Here is a 22,520-nt window from a genome sequence, read left to right as displayed (position 1 = left end):
ATTAGAGCACCTCTAGTCTGTAAAGATTCTCTGTTCTAGAGAAGAAGTAGAGGATGACAGCCTAAGACACTGCATTCATGCTTCTGCACAAGGGTCAATTTAACAGAACGTAGAGATTCAGCAACTCATTTATGTCCAGTTAGCAATTTTTAAATATTTTAAGAGTTGGCATTTATTTCCTGATTGAAATGAAGTAAAGAAGTCAATTGTCCTTCACAAGAAGGAAACTGAGACAAAACTAAACAAGTCTCTTTCAGTTTAGAATATAGACTTATAATACATCTGGGAGAAAAAGTTAAAAAATATATCAGTCTTATCACCTCCAAATTCAAGTAGTGCATTAAACCATAAATAACCCTAGCATGTCCCAGCTATGAAACACGGTAGCTCGTTGACTAAACCACTTCTGTTTTGGTTCTGAGCAACACAAAACAAGTTTTTAAAGACCATCCCTCCTGCTGCTACCGCAGACCCAGTGGCAGGCCTCTCTTTTAGCACATGGACCAGCTTAATGAAAAGGGAATGGGCAGAACTGCAGATCCCAGTTTTCACCTTACTAAAAGCAGAGAATATCAGCGATTCACCCATTTTTCCTTCAAAAAAAGTGGCAGAGACTTTAATTTTTTACTTCAAAAATTATCTTTAAAAGACACAGCTTCTACATACAGTTTAATTTAAATCCAAAGTTCTGAAAAGAAATATGCAGTTTTGTGGAGGGCAAGTTGTAAACCACAACCGAGTACTTAAGAGGAATAATATGAAGAACAACAACTATGTATATTCTTGCAAAACCCTCTCTGGTAAAGCAATGTAAGCAAAAGAACCACAGGTCCCACAACTCTTGCTGGTGTGCAGAAGAGCAGTGCAATAGCGCAGAGGGCACACGTATTATCGACATTCAGACCCACACCCCCCTGCCCCACCCTCAATATATGTGAGAGGAGTCTTCAGAGAATTACTTACAAACACCACACTGTAATTCTTAACTTTTCAAGTACTAAAACTGAATGCACATCAAAATTTGTCCTTTACCCCATTCTTGTTTTCTGTTCCCAGAAGTGTAGGTATTGATGCTTTCTCTCCTACATGTATTACTACTTCTTACTTACAGACACCACCTTTCCCATTATTCCGTTTCTTTATATCCCAAAACCATGAAGACAACAGCCTATTGACCTTAGACTTCTATTGAGATGCTTATAAGATGAAGCCATTGTGAATTGTTCTGAAAGAAAAAAAATATTGCTCAAAAGCTTCTGTTAGAAAAGCGTCTTTCCAGATGCCTGACACTTACTCTTTGGTGTAATAGGATTGGAGAACTTAAAAAAGTGCAGTACTGGAAGACAAATATGTGGAGTTTCTGATCGCTATGAAGCAATTAGATGTAAGCTAAAATATTTTACTAGTAACATTCAATTAAAATTTATTATACCTTAAAATGCATTTTTTTCTGAAAAAAAAAACCAAAACCCAAAACTATCATGTATTGCTTTTAATGTACAGCTCTGCGTCAAAAATCTGCTGCCAAAAGATTATTCTATCTTGTTAGGATATACTTGAGGGGAGGATCACTCTTCTGTTCTTAGTAAGTAGTTCAATACCGACCACTAGAGGGACCCCGAAAAGCGTAAGTAAACCAAAGCAGCTGTCTTAAAACACAGACCACCTGCTTCCTTCCACAGCATTGCTAGGTCTAAGGCTTTGCTCATCGTTCCTTGTTATTGCTCATTCACAAAAGGAAAATATTTTGTCTTATGCAAACACAGTTAAAAGTACACTGAAAAAAATCCAGTCATATTACAAATTTGAAAGTGCCTTACGATAGGAGGAAAAAAGTCAATTACTTGGAGATAAGCAAAATTGAAAGGTAGCCAGGCCTTCAAGACACAGAGTCAATAAGAGAAAGGAACTTGGTAATGAAAAAAGATGACTTGCAGCAGTCTAACTAATTTGATTTAGTCCATCAACACTGCAAAAGCAGAATTTCCACCAGAATATAAGGAGACTTTTTTACCATGGGGCACAGTCAACCAGTGGAACTGGTTGCTTCAAGGAATTCTGTAGTCTCCATCTTTGGGGGGTTTCATGACCAGATGGCAACCTAACCCCACGTCATAGCAGAGGTAGCTTTAAGGAACAAGATGGACTAGAGACTTCCTGAGGTGCCTTCTGATCTGAACTACCCTGTGATCCTATGCAGATGACTATAAAAATAGAGAAAGACTCTACAACTTAACAACTAACTGATGAGATAGCGAGATATAGCTGTCTATAGATAACCAATGCCAACACTCACTCTCACACTTCTTTCTATTCAGTGGCAGGTAGCTTTGACACACTTTCCATGCTATCACCTTTGAAATATTTATATCTGACTGCAAAAACAGTCCATTTATTTTTCATTTTCAATTCTTCTGCTCTCAACATGTAGGTTTTTTTTTGAACCTGCACACTGGTACTACCTCACAATTACTTTCTGCTCTTTCAAAGGAAAAATTACTGAACAAAAGTCTAGAGGCTACTGTCTTTTCTCCAAAAAACTCCATGTAGTGGTTACAGCTGCACAGTACTGCAGACATGGTATCTGAAATCAAGGCAACAACTCAATAACATTAAAGCCACTGAAAAAGTTTCTCCATTTTTAATTAAAACCCCAAAAAACATGACATTTAAATGGTTCACCAACATGAATATGCAATTAGTCCTTCAAGCATTTAATTTTAATGTTCAAGTTTTAATTTCAAATGCTACAAGGTGTTTCAGGGTAGAAACATATACAGTGCTGCATAAATTTGCAATTGCATTTATGCACCACTATACAGGAGGGGGCACCGTTTAATGTCTTGGGACACATGCTGCATAGGCACCACCTCAGAAAGCAAGGTCCGTTTACATGTATGTCCACAAGAGGGAGACTAAAGCTTTAGGGAAAACAAATTTTGTTTTTCTAACCCTGCAAAGAACTTCCACAATTACACGAGCAAGCTTTAGGATGCCAAATCCACTGTTTCTTGCTCAAGTTGAAGAGAAATTAAATGTATTGGTACATTTTACCACAATCTGAAAATGTATATGGAAAGTGTAGTGATAACCACCCAGATAAAAGAACTGAAGAATCCTTTTATCATTTTCAGGAGCTGCGCAGACATTCGTGTTTCAGCAATCTGGTTTGCAGATGACCTTCTTGTCCAAACACCTGTGAAGTCCTTTTGTATGGCACAATTTGCCACAACATTTGCCCATATTGGGCATGATACTCAAATGATAGTCAATAAATAAATAAAAATCTTAAAAGGCATATAAGCAATTTATCAATTAAGTGTGATGTCTGTTCCAACTGTTTGCTTCCAGTTATGCTGAAATAAAAAACAAGGAATTCTTCACTCGTCTCATGCAAATGAAGGGTTTTGTTTGTTTTTAGCTTTAGGTCTCCCTGCTTTTATGTTAAGGCTGGAGAAGGACACAAAACCAAAACGTTTTTCAGGGCCATTCAAAACTTTGTATTTGACATCCACACAAAGATACAAGAAGTTCTTATAGGCTCAATTCATCTTCATCCTGTAAAAAAAAAAAATGTGGCAAAACATAATAACAAGAGAGCGCGCTGACCAGAACAGCCCGAAAAGCTACCACTTGGAGCCTCGTACCCTGGATAACCACATGCCATGGTAAAACCAGGTGATACAGTGCTAGCTAGCTATCTCACTCAAAAATGTCCCGAGCACCTGTCTGTTACCACTAAGCTGAATCTGTGGTGCAGAATTCACCACACTTGACAAACACACATGCTTATGTATGGGGTCACGCTCTCAAGCAAGACAAAATTCGTTTTCCTGGAAACTTTCAGAAGAGGGAAGAGAAGAAAAGATGTCTTCCATTTAGACACAGGTTTCCTTCCATCAGAGAGATATCCATAGAAAATTCAGTATTTGAGGTTGGTGATCTTGAGAAATAAGCTGTACATAGTCTTATACCTGGATATGTGTTTATTAGCTAGACCAGTGTATCATTAACATTCAGAAAAATACAGCAGGTAGAAAACAATTTAACCTTATGAGTTTAGTCTCATAGGAAATGATTCTACAAGACACCAATATTTTAGTCTATTGATCTGTGAACTGAACACTGCTTCAGATAACCAGGAAGCATCTTCAGCTTTTGGAGACAGTTATCACCACTCCAGTGCTGCACATTAAGCTTGGAACTGAGAAACAAAAGGTAACAGTGTATCCACAGCAACAGAACCAAAGCTATTTGTCCCTTTTCTAGCTTATTTGGGTTTTAATCAATGAGATAGGAAACCCTAGACAACAAGTAGTATTGAAAGAACATACTTCAGTGTACCATGAGCTGCAGGATACTTTTCCAGGCACTGTCTGCTGGAGCAAGGTAGTAGAGTCCCCTACCTTCTTGAAGCAGAACTTGCTGGGAGAATGGTCATACAGCTCTAGTAAGAAGGTTGGGCCACAAAAGATGACAGATGAGTTTCAGGTTCCCTAGTTTTAGGCTTCATTTTAGATTGCCAGTTCTTGTATCCTTCTGCTTCTGAACTCTGTTTACATGACTGTTTCAACATTTAAAAAGGTATCAGTACAAGTTCTACAGCACACAGAGTTGGGAAGGTAGACAGCTACAAATTTTGCTTCTTATGACTAGAAAAATATAAAGGATGTGATTATAAAAGACATTAGTATAAAGATTAACAATGAGGATGGCGGAACATTCCCAATTATCCTGCCATGGTCTCTTTCATCCTCACTCCATTACATTTTTTACAAGCGAGCTGGTTTAGGTGAAGACATGCACAGCTTTATTTAGAGAAGAAAAACAACTGAGTTAACCAAACAATCAGAGATCATCCAGACTATTTTCAACTCTACTTTCGACCCAGGGCTATAGTAAAGAAATTCAGTACATACATGTAAAATAGAATAGAATTGAATCATTAAGGTTGGAAAAGACCTCTAGGATCATCAAGTCCAACCGCCAACCCAACACCACCACACCTCCTAAACCATGTCCCAAAGTGCCATGTCTACATGTTTCTTGAACACCTCCAGGGACGGTGACTCCACCACTTCCATGGGAAGCCTGTTCCAGTGCTTGAGAACTCTTTCAGTGAAAGAATTTTTCCTAATATCTGCTCTAAACCTCCCCTGATCCAACTTGAGGTAATTTCCTCTAGTCCTATTGCTCATTACTTGGGAGAAGAAACCAACAGCTTTCACCTCACTACAGCCTCCTTTCAGGTAGTTGTAGAGAAAAATAAGGTCTCCCCTCAGCCTCCTTTTCTCCAGGCTAAACAACTCCAGCTCCCTCAGCCGCTCCTCATAACGCTCTCCAAACCCTTAACCAACTTCGTTGCCCTACTCTGGACACGCTCCAGCAACTCAATGTCCTTCTTGGACTGAGGGGCCCAAACATGAACACAGTATTTGAGGTGCAGCCTCACCAGTGCTGAGTACAGGGACACGATCACTGCCCTGCTCCTGCTGGCCACACTGTTCCTGATACAAGCCAGGATGCTCTTGGCCTTCTTGGCCACCTGGGCATGCTGCCGGCTCATGTGCAGCCAGCTGTCAATCAGCACCCCCAGGTCCTGCTCCACCAGGCAGCTTTCCAGTCACTCTTCCCCAGGCCTGGAGCGTTGCATGGGGTTGTTGTGACCCAAGTGCAGGACCCGGCACTTGGCCTTGTTAAACCTCATACAACTGACCTCGGCTCATCGATCCAGCCTGTCCAGATCCCTCTGCAGAGCCTTCTCACCCTTGAGCAGATTGAGACCCCTGCCCAGCTTGGTGTCACCTGCAAGTTTTCTGAGAGTGCACTCGATGCCCTCATCCAGATCATTGATAAAGATATTAAACAAGACTGGCCCCAAAACTGAGCCCTGGGGAACACCACTCGTGACTGGCTGCCAACTGGATTTAGCTTCATTCACCACAACTCTCTGGGCCTGGCTATCCAGCCAGTTTTTTACCCAGCGAAGAGTACGCCCATCCAAGCCATGAGCCACCAGCTTCTCCAAGAGGATGCTGTGGGAGACAGTGTCAAAGGCTTTGCTAAAGTCCAGGTAGACAACATCCACAGCCTTTCTCTCATCCACTGCGTGGGTCACCTGGTTATAGAAGGAGATCAGGTTGGTCAGGCAGGACCTGTCTTTCATGAAGGCATGCTGGCTGGGCCTGTTCTCCTAGTTGTCCTGCACATGCCTGGTAAGCACACTCAAGATGAACCGCTCCATAATTTTCCCCAGTACGGAGGTCAGGCTGACAGTCCTGTAGCTCCACTGATCCTCCTTCCAGCCCTTCTTGTAGACTGGCATCATACCGGCAAGCCTTCAGTCATCTGGAACCTCCCCTGTTAACCAGGACTGCTGATAAATGATGGAGGGTGGCTTGGCAAGCTCTTCCATGAGCTCCCTCAGTACCCTTGGGTGGATCCCATCTGGCCCCATAGACTTGTGAGTGTCCAGGGGGCTCAGCAGGTTGTCAGCTGCTTCCTCCTGGATTATGGGGAGGGGCAGTTTATTCTGCGATCCAGAAATCTACTCCATGTTTCTAATGAAAGGGCAATTCTCTCATGTAAAAAACCCAAACCGATTCTATGCAAATAACACATGATCAGGGGAAGTTAGTGGCAATGTGTGCTGGTCTTGGCTGGGATAGAGCTAATTTTCTTCCTGGTAGCTAGTATCGAGCTATGTTTTGGATTTGTGCTGAAAACAGTGTTGGTAAAACAGGGATGTTTTAGTTGTTGCTGAGCCATTCTTACACACGAGTCAAGGCCCTTCCTGCTTCTCATCCCACCCGACAGTAAGGAGGCTGGGGGTGCACAAGAAGCTGGGAGGGGACACAGCCGGGACAGCTGACCCATACTGGCCAAAGGGATAACCCACACCACATGACATCATACTCAGCAATATAAAAACTGGGGGAAGAAGGAATTAAGGGACATTCGGGGTGATGGTTGCCTTCCCAGGTAACCATTACGCGTGATGGAGCCCTGCTTTCCTGGAGATGGCTGAATACCTGCCTGCTCATGGGAAGGAGTGAATGAATTCCTTCTTTTGCTTTGCCTGCATGTGCAGCTTTTGCTGTACCTATTAAACTGTCTTTATCTAGACCCACGAGTTTCTCACTTTTACTCTTCCAATTCTCTCCCCCATCCCAGCAGGGGGGAAAGAGTGAGTGGCTGTGTGGGGCTTAGCTGCCAGCTGGGGTCAAGCCACAACACAATGATAGGAAGATTAATATACTTGTCATAGAATGTTGCTGATACAATGCTAATGGATTTCAGTGCAGGTTTTGTTTCTGTTTTACACAAGGGCTGCTCAGGTGACATTCCAACACACCACAGTACATTGTCAGAATGCCTCTGTTAAAAATAGCATCCAGTGTTGCTACTGTCCCCCAAGTATTTTATACTCCTGCCCAGAAACTGTGAGTAACAGTTATTAGCCTGTTGGTACTACTGTACAGTCAATACCAGCTGTGAAAAGTACAATCATCTATTTTGGTGTCTAGACTCCTTCGCCCTACCAAAAGATCTGATGAACAAGCCTCACCACTTAAAAGCCACTCTTCCAAACCTACATAACTTGCACATTTACCATGCTTTTGACTTTTCCCTAACACAGACAAGAGGAGGGAAGAGATATATGGACATAGCCCAGATGAACACAGTACTTTGGTAAATGCAATTTACCATCTGATTTTTTATATTTGGTCCTGCTGTCCTGATGTTTCATCAGCATAATAAAGTAAGTCTTTCTGTCCTGATTTAATAGTGCTAGAATAAAAAATGTTAAAGGCATGAAGTATAATATAGCTTAACATCACAAGGTATTTTTAACTCTGAAGTGGATCAAAGATCTTGACTCAATCAGTATTAAAATTCCCTGATTTTCTTGCCCCGGCCATAAAATGTACCGTGGTGCATTAACTTTTCCCAGGTTAATTACCTTTACTGAAACATACTGTTTGTCATTTGTCATGGTTAGCTATCACACAATGATAATGTCAAGGTCTCTGAAACTATTATGCAGCAGTGCATACTTACTATCTTATCAGTAGAAATACATATCTTGCTAAAATTGAGGTGTTACACAATTGCTTTATTCTGACTATGCAACCTGAAAAACTTCCCCTTTCCATTATCATCTTCTCAAGAGGGCAAAATAGATAAAAACTTTTGTCACTAAACCATTTATGATACTCCTCAAAACTGCTCTGAATGTAAGCATAGGTGAACATAGGCAACTTCATACCAGACCTGAGCAGTGATTATTATTTTCATGTATATGCATTCATGTACATGACAGCATGCTTCCATCTCCACTTTTACTCTGTACCATGACAGAAGACAGACAAAGATATAGTTCTTAAAATACTAACACTAAAAAGAGGAAAATAAAATATTGGAGACTTTCTAAAGACTTTAAGTATACACAAGATTCATAACCATTTTAGAGCAGAAACACTGAAGACTTGGTCATTGATCATGACTCAACTGCGCTAGAAATTTTAAGAGTGAGGTAAAAAAACCACACAAACAAAATTAAACCTCCACATATCCCACACAGAACAAGAGACACAGAGCTTATGTCAAAATAAAGGATGTTTCAGTCATTCACCTATTTGTACCTTCTTCTAACAAAGAGCTATTGGCATGAAACGTCAACTCAAAACACTCTCTTTACTGGCAAAGCCATTAAGTTGCTTTTACTCTACTTTACATAAACAAGAACTTGGGGGATGTCATCACTAAAATCCATATTTACTAAACAACCTATGACATGTAATCCTAGCAGCAGTAACTTCGTTATCAGTTGGTTATGCCTTTTCCTTCTGCCTATAACAAAATCACAGCTTAACAATAAAACCAGCGTACATTTAAGAAAGCACTGCAGGTTAAAAGAGGTTTGGAAAAAAAACCAACCACAAACTGCTGAAATATTTCCAGGCCTTACAAAAGGATAAAGTATAACTTTCATTTTGGAGTAAGGGGGAGGTGAATGATAAGCAGAACAAATTTCTCATGGAAGCATGCACTTAAATGATGCACTCAGGCTACAGCAGCTCTACAAAGACTATGCAGAGCAGTCTTACAATGCCTTCTTGTTTCACCTAGCCATTACCTTACTTCTTGCTTGTCTGTCAAAACTCTTCAGTTACCACTTATACTTTGATATGCTATGTTCTCATTAACAAAACTGTTTTTACAGCCATCATCGTTCAGTCCCCAATTTTGATTTAGCAAAAATATCAGCAGTTAACTCTACTAGGTACTTTCTCCTTGGTACTCTGTCCTATTGCAAAGAAACCATCTACCTACCCACCCCTAAACCCATCTACTTTCTGAGACTGCATTTCAAAAATCAGCTTATTTGTCACCAGTCCTTCCCTGCTCCATGCACATTTCACAAATTAGACAGAAAATTTTGCAGGTTTCTGTGTATCACCTCCAGATGACATGAAATAAAGCCTGCTGCCTGCCTTGACAGCCCAACAGAGCAAGGATAAATACCAAACTCCACCTTACATCAAAGTTAAGCATTCTGCTTTGCATTCACACACATTCCAGTTAGTGGCGGACAAAAGAGAAGCTTTCTGAAGTCATTCTGGTTCCTAAGTGCAGAGACAGCCAAATAACGTGCAGCTTAGTTCTTAACACCTGTGGCAAGATGATCACACAGGAAGTACTCTCACAATAATCTCAGCTCACTGACAGTTCTGGTGTCCTCCCAGAGAACACCCTGCTTGCCCTAATGGAATGGGTGAAGTGGGACCGCAGTGCCATATAGAGGGTCTGTTTTGATCCCTTATCTTCACAGAACCTTGTTTGATGTGTTTCAGACCCGTTTCAAAACACTGTGGAAGAAGCCCATGGGAAGCAGCAGCTGCTGCCTGAGCAGTTCTAATGAGGGAGTGGTATGCACCGATGTCAAATACTGCAAAGGCAAAAAGGCAGCACAAACATTTTTGAAAAACCCAGACCTTGCCATTAACTTCTACTTTTGTTTGGTACAGATATGACATTTTTGATTGTCTCTTAATTTATCTTTTCATTTGAGAAAGACTGCTATTGCAAAAGTGAAAAAACCACAACCGGAACGGTATCTCATGTATGCAAGCATAACTCGTATGTTAGCACAAGGTCTTAGGAAACAGATAGCAAATAAATATTTGTACATAAAGACCAACTACGCATAACATACTCTAAGATTATAAATAAAGTTTTACCCTTAAAATTCCCATCTCATTGTGTCAGAATCCAAACTTCCCCCTGGCCCCCCAAGTTTAACCAAAGGCCTTTTGAAATGTAAACCTGCAGCTCTGCACTCTGGCTTACATTTTCGAAGTTTAATAATGCAAAAACTTCCCCCATTCTTTAAAGCAGGATGTTTATCCTAACACCCAGCTATCTGACAGCAACAATATGTAATTATTTCAGAGTCTGTAGATTTCTCTTCTTTCATGAACAATTTTTAGCCTCTCTGATAAGAGGAAATTAATGGCATTTAAATGTGGTACCAGACATCAGTGGAACTTCACCACAACTATGTTTCCTCCTTGTCTAGCAGTACTACGCTGACAGTGAGGTTCAGGGCCCAGAGTAAGTTAATTCTACTAATGAGAGCCAACAGGCCTTCAATTCTGGGTGTGTTTTTTTTTGTTTTGTTTTGTTTTTTTTTTCCCCCTCAGAGGGCTACACAGTCCACATATCTCAGGTAATGTGGTGAAAGAGCTGTGGTATAAAAAAAAATCTTAGTTAGTTGAAAGACAAGCAGTTTCAATCTGACCCAAACAGTAATTTTTTCCCCCCCCAGAAGAGGGAGGCCAGATTATCCTGGGTCAGCCCAGAATTTCTTTCTTTTTGATGCAAAATGAAACATTGCAGCAGACCATGCAACTACTGACATCTCACAATGCAGTACTTCAGACTGCTGAGACAAAGTGGTGATTCAAGAAACAAGATGTTACTTGTTTCTAAAAGGAGATTAAGTCTCCTTTTAACCTGGAATATTCCAGATTGCACTGGAATAAGTGTATTTTGTTTATAGAGAATTTTTCTTTTCCCATAGGAGGCTGCCTGTGAAAGGACTATAGATACCCACAAAAAGCTCAAGAGGAGGACATGAATTTAAATAAAGAATTAATTGATTTAAGTTACATCCATATACAGAAGAGGCAATATAATTTGGGAAAGGCAGAAGACATATTTCTTGCCCTTAGACTGCAGTCTACCAAAGTATTAAGATTAGTTTTTATCTTAAATTTATATCTTGTTCAGCTGAGGAATATACTTAAATTTGACAAAACTGATTATAGTCTTATTTCCTCAGATGAATGACTATACTAGGCGAAATAAATATCTGGACACTAATTTTTCCTAATACAGAGAGCAGTGAAGTTACAAAAAAAGCTAACGAAGTACACGCCATCTTAACCAACAACATCTATGTCTATAAAGATGTCTCTGTATATTAATACTAAATTTTATGCTGTGTTCAGAGACATGGGTTTTTTTGGTACCTGCAAGTAAGATTAGGGTCAGCATTCCTGGAGAGAAGCAGTTCTACAGTCTTCAAGATGTCTTCTTCTGAAGCATGCGCAGTACATGCTGCCATCAGCACAGTGTACTTATCTGTTTTGAAACTTGCAGTTAGATAATTACATATGTAAATGTAAATACTACACTAACCCAGAAGTTCCTTTAAAAGGCTTTACATTTGCTAGAGTTGTTAATCGAGTTCTGCTACTCTAAGATATTTAGAAAAGGATAAGAAACTTGTTTTCCTTCCAATGAAAGTCACTAGAATTATCAGGTAAGATAAAGGCATCTGAGAAGATACTCAGAAAAATCAGAGCAAATGGTAATAGTAAAGCATCTATTCTTACTGAAGTTTAGAATATTTCTTAGGTACCCAAAAAACTCCAGTAGGAACTTAACTATAGATGCTTGTTTCTCAAATCTTCTTCCACACCAGAGGATTCACTTCCTGTTCCTCCCTACCCTTCCCCAAAATAGAGTCAAGGGAAGAAACAGCTTACAGGAAGTTAACTGCAATGGATATAAAAAGTGCGTGAAATGCATTATAAACACACAGCAACATCAATTTTAGGGAGAAGAGAGGCCCATACAAAGGACAGTTAAGTAACAAGGCTTTTATATAGGGCTTAAGAAGGAAGTTTACTGAACTAGACTACTATGGTGCAGCAGTGGCAAGAGGAGGATTAAAAGCATGTTTTTAAATGTGGATTTAAAGAACATCTACACAGTCAACAGAGATTCTCTCGGAGGAACCAGCATATTTGCTCCAGCTCTAAAGCTGTCTGGGTGTAACATGCCATCTTTGCTCACAAATCGGAATTGTGCACCACCGCTGTTTGCCCACAGAACGGGTAGATGTCCTTTCCCACAGTTCTCCTAGAGGTGTGGGAAGCATCACACCTCAAGGACCACAGCAAGTTACTTGGCCCTAGAGTCAATTAGAAGACTGCCATTTGAATAACTGCCCATTTTGCTTATTGCACAAACTTGTTCACAAGTTCAAACATGCCTTTAACAATTTGTTTTAACAGTATAATTTTAGCTGTACCTACTTCAGACCATACCATGAAGTGTTACAACCCATTTTCTAACTTTCATGTAGAAATTTTAAGACTGAATATATTAACACCATTATTCTTCAATTGAGGTCAGATTTTTTTATATGTAAACATAAGAAGTTTGTTACATACTTTACCCTCCTCTGCTCTACTTTATTTCTCACCACTTCTTGTCCCCCACCCCTCCAACCAAAGACCTTAGTTTTGCATTTAATCTTTTTTTTAATATACCATCCTTTAATTTTCGACTACCTCATGTAGAAGTTCTAACACACCTAAATCAGTATGTTAAATGAAAAATTAAGTTTCAGAGAGTCACTTAAACTCCAGAACAGTAAGCAATTAACACTTCAGCAAATTACTTGATACATTGACAGATTTATACTCAAAATATTGATAACTAGGTTATAAACAACAGCATGAATGGGAAGATGGCAGGACATTGAACAAAGGTAGCAATAAGCACCATTAATCTGGGAATGATATTTAGTAGTGATAGAGAGTGGGAAATTAATTTCTGTTAGCCTACCTATAGCTCATACATGTGAGCAAGAGAAGAAGGGAAAGAAACACCTTAGAGTTCTCAGGTTTCTCTTTTACAGAGAAAAACTGGTAAGTGACTGCAGAAAAGATTAGTTTATGTTCAGCCTAGCTGAAAAACCCAGAAGAGCCAGTGAATTTATTCCTCAAAGGTACTGCACTCTGATCCCACCACACAGTGAATGCTACATTAGGTCCTTGTTCTTCACTACTACCAAAAGGGGTGAAATTAAGTAACCATTTACAAAGGTTGACAGTGATTAACACTATAGCTATTATTAGGATTATATGCATTAAAGGCTAATTAGTATAGGATCACTTATGTGATTGCCTGCTGATGTAAATAAAGCAGCAGGACTGGTGACTTTTAGTACCACTTTAGGATGGCAGAGCTTTACTGAACACATGTGGCCTGACCTGAATCAAAGACTTTCAAGACTTCCTGGCTGGACAGTACACTGCTGCGCATATGCCCTAGCTACTGTTTCCCTACACAGACTAAGAGAAACAAGCCCAGAAACCTGATCCTAGCAAGGTGCCACTTCAGGCAAACACAGTTGGTCACACACTGAAAAAATGCCTTGCACGGTGGTTAACTGGTCAGCTGAAATTGCTGCCCACAGCAGTTTCTGCCCCATTTATAGCTTTCTACAGCCATAAACAAGGAACAGGTATAAGTTGTGGGCAGCCACATGGAAGTTCTCTGAAGTTGGCTACAAGGACGATAATTTGAAGGCATGATTGCTTCTGGTGCAGGCAATCTACTCTCATCTCACACTCTGTTCAGCTGCTAAAAAGTTCTGGCTATGAAAAGTTTCTTGATTTGTATCATCTGCATTTCAGTCTACTACTACTACAAATACCAGCAAGTTACCAGAAAATAAGATCACTGCTTTCATGTACTTGGCAGCATTGTGTGTCAGATCAGTTTCTCCTGTCTTTTCACAGATTTTGAAATGTCTTTTTTTGAACTTGGATAAATCTTCCAACACAATGAAAGAGAAGGAAAATATCCACAGTTTAAGTTATTATTAAGCCATAAAAACTGACAGAGGAACTGATATTACTTAGAAGCTCCACTGAACTCTTCAGAAAAAGGTGATCTAGCAACACACTGAAGAATAATTTCACTTAACAGAAAAATTGTGCTCTGGTTTTAGAGAAGTCCACATCAGTTTGTGGGAAACTTGAAAGCTATTCCTGTTGTTTGGGATTCTAGCTGGTTTCTGCATGTACATACTTCATAACAGGATCAAATAAAGGAAGTTTTAACTCTACAACTTTATCATAGAATTATTGAACAATTATTTCCAAACACCCTTTTCAAAAAAGTACTTGGGGATTGGGAAGGTGGGGGGGAAAGACAGAGTAAGAGAGAAAGAACAAGAAAGCGCATCAACTGAATCCAGATCGGTTCCAAGAATACAATATTTACTTTACTACTTTTACTTCAAAACTGTGAAAGCTAGACTAGGTCCCAGTTCCATTGTGAACTTTGGTTTTCTCCCTCTATACGTAAAAGAGAAGAAGGATAGGACAATGTCTGGTACTGAGCATTAACTGGGCAGTATTTTTCATTCATATCTTACCTATTTCAAAACATGCATTAGCACCTCTGTCCAGAAGAAGACGCACTACTGCAAAATCAGCCACACTGGCAGCACACATCAGGGGAGTCCATCCAAACTGAAAGCCAGACTCTATGCTTATACCTGTCAAAATTTAAGATACAAAAAATCATAAAACTACACCACAATAAACATGCATTTTATAAACCTTACTCTTTAATATGTGTCAATTATAAAGGTTACACACTCTTTGCGTTTAGTCCTAGGGAGTGAAGTCTCTCGTAGCATTTTCATTTTTTTTAATACACCTTGGCCTAGGACACCAGAAAACAACTTTCAGAACTGACACCAAGGAAGCTCAGCTCTCAAAGTTAAGCACCACAGAAAGGCAACATTTAAAAAAAAATGTACATAATAAGCCTAGCTGCAAAAATAATCTCAGAGAAGTGCACAGAATCTGTTTTCTCCACTTACTTGCAATAGCTTTCCTCAATCAAAATGAAAAATTATGATTCTTGCCAAGCCAAGTGGACTGCTGTGGAAGCAACTTGCTCGTCAGGCTATTAAGATCATATTGACTAGGGTTTTCCTGCTTCACAGCCTCTTTTATTCTCTGTCTTGCAAGACAGTTAACTAGCAGATACCAGTTTTGTGTTCAGAACTAACAAAATCTTATCTCAATAGAAAGAAGAAATAGAAGATTATGCAAGATTCATTCACAATCACCAGATTTGTTACTTTTTATAATTGCCACATCTTTCTTTGTGGCTAGAAGCAAGCTTGCCAGACAGCCCTCCCAAATTCACCAAGAACCATGCACCAGACCAAAATAACCACCTGACAACTTTCAAATAAAAATTTCTGTATATTTTTGCAATTAGAGGAATCAGATTTCCTTCAGTCCTTCCTCAAATATTACTTCCTCTGTAACAGTTTCCATCAGCTGATTCCATATTAATCCAGCAGTGATTATGGATAATCAAACACACTTCTTTACAAGACAGCTCTGAAAAGAAAACAGAACTGTCCTAAGAAATTTGTGACAGTTGAGCTATATGCATACCTCTTCATGCAAAATGTTTATTTACTTTCCCTGCCTTGGCAGTTTGTCAGAGATGTGCTCAGTGTAGCAACATAAAGTCATTACAGATGAGGGAGTAACAGGTCACTGCTCTGGGATTGATTCTTCAACTGTTTAAGATCACTGGAGTTGAAGTGACCAGTAAAGAAGTAACATTCAATGAAAGCCAGGTGTTGAAGCACTCTTAACACCTCTAACACCTGAAAGCCACAGAATTTACAATCAAGTCTGCTTAGTAACAACATACATACTAGCTGCAGTTCTTAATGTCACAACACACCAGTTTGCAGTATACAAAACACTTAACTGAAGCCCCCAGCCAAGCTCTAAAGGGGGAGCCAGCAAGCATCCCTCAGCAGTCCTATGTGAACTTCCTTGCAGACAAGTCACTTCAAGAATTTAGAAAGTCTGAAATCCAACAGCCCACTGAAATAACACTAGTAGGAAAGGAATACCAGAAAGCTGGCACTCTGTCAACTTTATGAAGTCCCTTTTCCTCTTCAGAAGAAAAGCAGTCCATGTAACTACAGCTCCTATCTAGTTTTTTTTAATTAATACATATCTCAATAACAGTGATAAAAGATCTGCTTGGCAGGCATAGAGAGACTCTTGAGAAGTTATTTTCCTTGCTGCTTCCTTTATACATATAGAAGACAGTGTCTGTCATGATGCTGGTGCTTTTTCTAAGTCCTAGAAGTAGAATGGCCTTTTTTGGCAATAAAATGTCAAAGCTGTGTTACAGCGTGTTTGTCCTGCATGGTCTCCTGTTGCCTTTGTAGTGACTGCCTTGAAGTACCAAGCAGTGTGAAAGCCACAATGCAAACCAGCTACAGTCTCAGAGGAAGACAAAGAAAGGACAACTGAAACAGTAGCAGTCACATTGCTTCTTGGCTGTAAGGTTATAGGAGTTGTTGGCTAAACCAGAAATGTCTCCCCTTGGTTACTACTCAGACTCTCTCATTACATGAGCTGTTCTTGAGGTAAGCAGCAAAGGTTTAGCATTTAAAATGGCCCTTAAGAAGTCCTATAAGGCAACAGTGAAGCCCAGAAAAAAGAAATTTTGGTGAAAAAATCAGGCCAGATCCAACAGCAAGAGATAGGGGAGGCTCCTGCAATTTCACATCCCCAGGTCCAACCAGTATCGATGCTGAGCATATACTCCCAGCAGGGACACACATATACCACCAGCCACACTAACTGACACAAGCAGAGAGAGCACTTGCATTAACAGAGACAGCACCCATGGTCTCATCCTGCTCCCCTCTGGGATAGATGTATCTCCTCCAGCTGCTGGCATCATGGACACATGGGCATCTGACCCCTGGTCCCCCTCCTGTGGCTGGTACATCTTTTCACTCAGCACCAGTCTCTGCAGTCACCAGCACCCAGCCACAAGGGCCCTATGACAGCCCTGGGAGACCCTTCCTCTGAGTCCATTATTTTGGTTCCTGCCGACCCTTGGCACTCTCTGCTCCTCTGGGCTTGTGGAGGTGGGCCTGTGATGGGCTGATGGCTTCCACAACAGGCCTGGGAGGAGCTGGACCATGGTTTTATTTGGGCTTCCCCATCTGCCATTGCCCCTCTGTGTTCCTTTGTGGGCATGAGCAGAGGAGCTTTTCAGTCACACAACCTCAAAAGTTATGTCTAGGAGGCAAAGCAGATACATTCTTTCTTACAATCCGAGTTACACGTAACTATCCTCCTCTTTAACTAGAAATGGGCAGAAATACATTCTGGCCCTAGACATGCCCTACAGCAGAAACTATACAAAGCACGTGAATAATGGCAATGCAGAAGAACAGCAAAGGAAGAATGATGTTCTTTCTGTATTTACTACAGTTTCTCTGGTACCTTTCATGTATTTTGTTGACTGTGGCTAATAACAGTTATAGCAGAAAGGCTGTTTTTATACAGAAAAATGTAACCTCAAATCCAAAAAGGTTAACAAGGCAATGCCTGAAGAACTACAATCAATCTCTACATACAGCTTTTTATGCTAAATAATTCCATGTTTGATGCCAAAAAAAGGTCTTGAAGGACTTTCATTTAATAACAGCCCTTAAATTGGGTCTGAATGTGAATGATTCTAACTATTAGAGGGAAAAGTTCTAAAACGCTTGATTCTACCAGACTTCTCTCTAATAGAAGTACTGATTTATTTTAAGTTTGTCAGCACTTTGTACTGTAGTTCCACAATACCTTAAAGCTGAGTTAAATCAGAGCTGCTAATAAGTCCCACTGAGGGGCCAGCTACAGTTCTGACTCAGGGTTCAGAGTCTTAAACTGGCTGAAAAATAATTCACACGCACCCCCACCCCCACCATTTACTACTACTTTAATTCCCTGAACTGGCTCACACAAGATCAGATGAGCTCCAGCACTTGTGCAAAGATAAAAGTGGAAGAGACTGCTGAATGAAAGTAGGAAAGAGGATCTGAATGTAGCTATATCTTTGATAAGCCTGAACTGTCATGAAGTCGAAAGTTTTAACTTCATTTGAGGAAAATGAACATATAGATTATATGGTGTTAAGTATTTTACTCCCAAAGCAGACCAAAACACCCACATCATCTTTGAACTTGGTACTTGCTTGCATTAGTTTTTGTGACGTGCACTTCAGTAACTTGTTCTTAGTATGTTGCCATTTTACAAGAGGAGTAAGAGAAGACATTGTGCCTTGTCCATCTCCTGAAACAGCTCTGCGAAACTGCCTCAGCACCAGAGATTCCTAAAGCAGTGACTAAGCAAGCCAGAGGCAACTGTTCTCATTCTACCTGAAAGGGCCACAACTGTTGCTAGGAAATCCACTTCCAATGCAAACCCTGAGTTTGGTCAAGTGCTGATAGCGAGCCTCCTGCAAGCTCTACTGAACATACACTAAAGGCAACTTTGGAGGCAAAGATTAAATCTGACTGAGCACTGATCCTCTGAAGGACAATGTTACTTTTCTTCAGACACACCCCCGTTATAGAGGCATTGTGTTCTACAGCTCTGCAGGACAGTACTAGATGGGTCAAGATTTATTGTTCATCATATTTTCATGAAATGATACGATTCTCTTGTGATAATGCCTTGTGCCTTTCCGGGGACAGGACACTGGACTACAGGGATCTTTAGCTTGACCGTACGCTCTTATGAATATCCACCGTCATCTTCCAACAGCATACAACTGCTCGTTATGTGTCAGGCATCAACATGGAAAGTGAACTATTGCTGTTTGACTGAAATACAAGCCATTAAACATGGATGGCTGTAACAAAACAAGCAATCTGATGTGTAGATATCACTAAAAATTAACTATAAATAAGAAGTTATTTTCTCAAAGCAAGACAAAAAATGTATTTCACTCAGTATTACACCTCTGTGTTTCAGCCTGTGCAATAGTTTTTACTTAATTTGAAAAGAAAACCATTCCCCACCATGGTGAGAAACAGTTTTCTTCTAAAAGGGCAAGTAACATCACTGTTTTAAAACTCAGAAAAACTCATTGCTAACTAGGAAACTCCCTTCTTCCAGCCATAAAGCAAGACTTTACTCAGAGAACAAGCTCTTGGGTACTATATTCTGCTTGCTTGCTGAAGCAGAACTCCCCGACAATTATCACTAGGCAGGTCAACTCAGCTATGCAGTTTTTGATTGCCCTGGATGCTTCAATAAGTGATCCAATCCTCCTAACACTGAGTAACAGAAACACAATACAGAGAAATACTGAGGAACAGAACGGGGAGAAAGGCTCTTAGTGTTTAGACAAACTACTTTTTAGTGACAAATGCCACATAAACCCTATTAGCTCTTTCTGAGTCACAAAATCTTTGTCCAGCTGATGTTGCCAGGGCAGCACTATTACACAGGACACATACCAGAAACTTAACAGTGCTGTGAGTGAGGGAAAAAAAAAAAAAAAGCAATTTCCAAACTAAGTGAGCATTAAAACAAAAGCGCCAGCCTCCCTTCCCTGCCCCTGCCCCCCCAGCAACCTTCAACACCAAAGTAAGACCACCCTCAGTCTCAATTTAAACCACCTCAAATTCAGTGTTTGCATTTTATATTTTCAAGCTAAAGATGCATCTGAAAACAAAGCAGCACCTTATTTCATTGTTCACACATTATATTTTTCTCAATTTTCAGGGCTCCTAATGAAATAAATATAAACTAGAAGGAATTTGCTGGAATGCAACATGCTGAGTCACTGAAGAAGTAATTTAATCTTTAAAGTTTATCGAGTTTACATCCTGTATTGGCAACAGTCACATATTCCTACGTGCACCCAACACATTATTTTGAAACAAGAAACTTTGAAGCTTTAGAATTTGTGCCAAGTTCAATTAAAAATATTCAACTTCATAACCGACTTTCCCTACCTGAGTTTAAGAGTTCTTCAATTAATGACACATCACCACAAAACAGAGCTTGCTTTAACGCTTCCTTCTTGTCCGCCTCCAGCATTTGATCCAACTGCTAGATAAGCAGAGAGAAGTTAAGTCAAAACCTACTAACTGTTTCAAGGTAAAAACTACAGCCTGATGTCAGTATAAAAGCACTGATGGTCTCTGCAAGGATGAAGTGTGGTAGTGGTAGGGATAGAAGCAAGGTAAGACTTTCCTTCTTAGGCTCTACTGTAAAACAGAAGTTTTAAAATTAACTTTTCAGAAAGAAGATATTTACATTTTAAGAGAATGGAACCTTTCTCAACAGACCTGCTATCCTCCTATGCTGCTCTCAGTTTTTCTGATTTCATTTCAGTTAAGATTCCTTTTCAATTTTTCATGCGAGAAAAATGTTACTTTACCTTTTTTGTACATTTTATGTGTTGCGAAGCACAGCATGAAAATTATATCTAATACAATCAGACATAGAAGTTATGGTTTAGGGCAAGGTAGCTCAATGGGTGTGGCTTAATCCAGCATGAATCCACTGCTGGAAAAGGTTACCATTCCTCTTTCCTCCTACTCCTGTGGTAGCCAAGGTATTTCTATTACTGCATCATAAAACCATTTGGCTGAAAAAATGCCCTGACCAAAAGAAGAGTTTATGCATCAGACAGTTGCCTGATGCAAGTCCCTTTCAGAAGAATCACACCCTTGTTCTCCATTAGAAGTGCAGATGCAGCTGAAGATTGCTGGTGGCATTATCCAGATTATACAAAATACTAATATACATCACTAAGTTGAGGACCACTCACTAGTCCTTTGCATACAGAAGTGGGTATGGAAAGAAGTTGTATTTTATGATAAGTTTTGAAGCTGTAACATGAGAATTCAGAATTATACGATTTTCCCCAGTACACTGTAGTTTATCTTTCCAAAAGCTTCTGTAAAATTTTAATGGGTGCTTAGTGTCTACAAAACCAAAGGTGAGAAAGAGCCAATACTTTTCTGCTACTCACCCCAAAATTTCCAAATAACCCATCTCTTTAAATGAGAACATTGATTTAAAGGTCAAGGCCACTGAAAAAGCAACTATAACCTGCAAGTATCTAGTTACTTTCATTTTTCAACTCCAGCCATGAGACAAACTAAGGGCTAAAAGACCTTTCAGAATCTCCCTCTGCCTCACACAGTCAGGTGCATCAATTGTCAGATACAATAAAACCACTTATGTCTTCATGCTAGCAAGAAACAGATAATTAAAACAGCTTTACAGGCCTCTGGTCACTTTCAAGTTATTCTCATGTTGAAACAGTGACTAGGGCCTGTTATTAAAGGGTACGAAAGGGTTGAAAACATTAAGATTTTACGTAAGACGGCAAACCCCGCAAACACCGGTTTTATTTACACTTGGATTACGCGGACACCGCCACTGTCCTGCTTGGAAATAACGGCAGAGGAGGCGCCAGCTGCGGCCACCCTCCTCAAGGACCCCACGTCCCTCACCGCGGCTCCAGGCCGCCTCCCTCGCGTTACCCGCCCCGGGCCGCCGGGCCGCAGCCCCAGCCGGAGGGCGCCGGGAGGGGAGCAGAGCGGGGCGGCTGGGCCCCACCTGCGGCTCACGCCGCACGCCGCCGATATCCCAACCGTCCTCGTCGCTGTCGCTTTCCTCGTCGCCCCCCGCCACGGCGCAGGATCCCCACGGCGCGGCGAACATGGCAGACATGGCACCCGGCTCCCTTCGCCTCGCCGCGCCGCGCCGCGCCGCGCCTCACCAACCCGCCCGCGGGTCACGTGGTCCGCGGCGGCCGCCCCGCCCCGCCTTCCCGCGCGCGCAACGGCTCGTCGCGTGGCGGGAGCGTCGTCGCTTCGATTCCCGTTGTCCGTCGTTAATACGCTTTTAAAACCCCACCTAACCCCATAGCAGCCGGTTACGCTACTTGTGTGTCTGTGTGCGCGTTGTTACGTAGCCAAAGCCTGTGGTGGTGACGGCTGAACAGCAGCCACGTGCAATGAGCTAAACTTTCACCCTGCCCGCTCCCGCCCGGGTAGATAACGGGCATCGCCTTCAGTCTCGGAATTGTGGGTTAGATTTCCTTCTAATGGCAGATAATGATGTCTCATCTGTCACAAGGTCCACGTGAAACGCCTTGAAGAACAGATGAGGGACAACGTTCTGTGTTTCATCCACAGGCAAAACTGCTCTTTGAGCTCAGTGCAGACCTTGCCCTGAGCTGAAATGAATTTGGTCTTCTTGCCCTGAGCGGGAAAGAACAGAATGGAAAAAGCCTGGTCTTGGAGAAGAGGCAGGTGTGTGTAGTCCTTGCGCCCACAACAGTGTAAAAGCGTA

At 40.9% G+C, this 22,520-nt stretch overlaps 1 protein-coding gene across 1 annotated transcript in view; it reads right to left on the bottom strand.

Annotated features, from left to right (window-relative positions):
- ASZ1 (ankyrin repeat, SAM and basic leucine zipper domain containing 1) overlaps positions 1–21,930 on the bottom strand; it is a 43,170-nt gene extending 21,240 nt beyond the window's left edge. Inside the window, exons 1-4 of the mRNA XM_064455757.1 lie at positions 21,783–21,930; positions 20,165–20,261; positions 14,744–14,866; positions 11,538–11,649 (exon numbers count right to left, since the gene is read on the bottom strand). Of these exons, the coding sequence (XP_064311827.1) occupies positions 11,538–11,649; positions 14,744–14,866; positions 20,165–20,261; positions 21,783–21,896 (446 nt within the window). The 5' untranslated portion in view covers positions 21,897–21,930. The remainder of the gene's footprint in view (positions 1–11,537; positions 11,650–14,743; positions 14,867–20,164; positions 20,262–21,782) is intronic.
- Positions 21,931–22,520: the final 590 nt, after the last annotated feature.

The sequence above is a fragment of the Phalacrocorax carbo genome, chromosome 1, assembly GCF_963921805.1.
Source record: "Phalacrocorax carbo chromosome 1, bPhaCar2.1, whole genome shotgun sequence".
Taxonomy (NCBI): Eukaryota; Metazoa; Chordata; class Aves; order Suliformes; family Phalacrocoracidae; genus Phalacrocorax; species Phalacrocorax carbo.
Note: the sequence above shows the minus strand (reverse complement) of the source record. Positions and strands in the feature narration are given on the sequence as shown.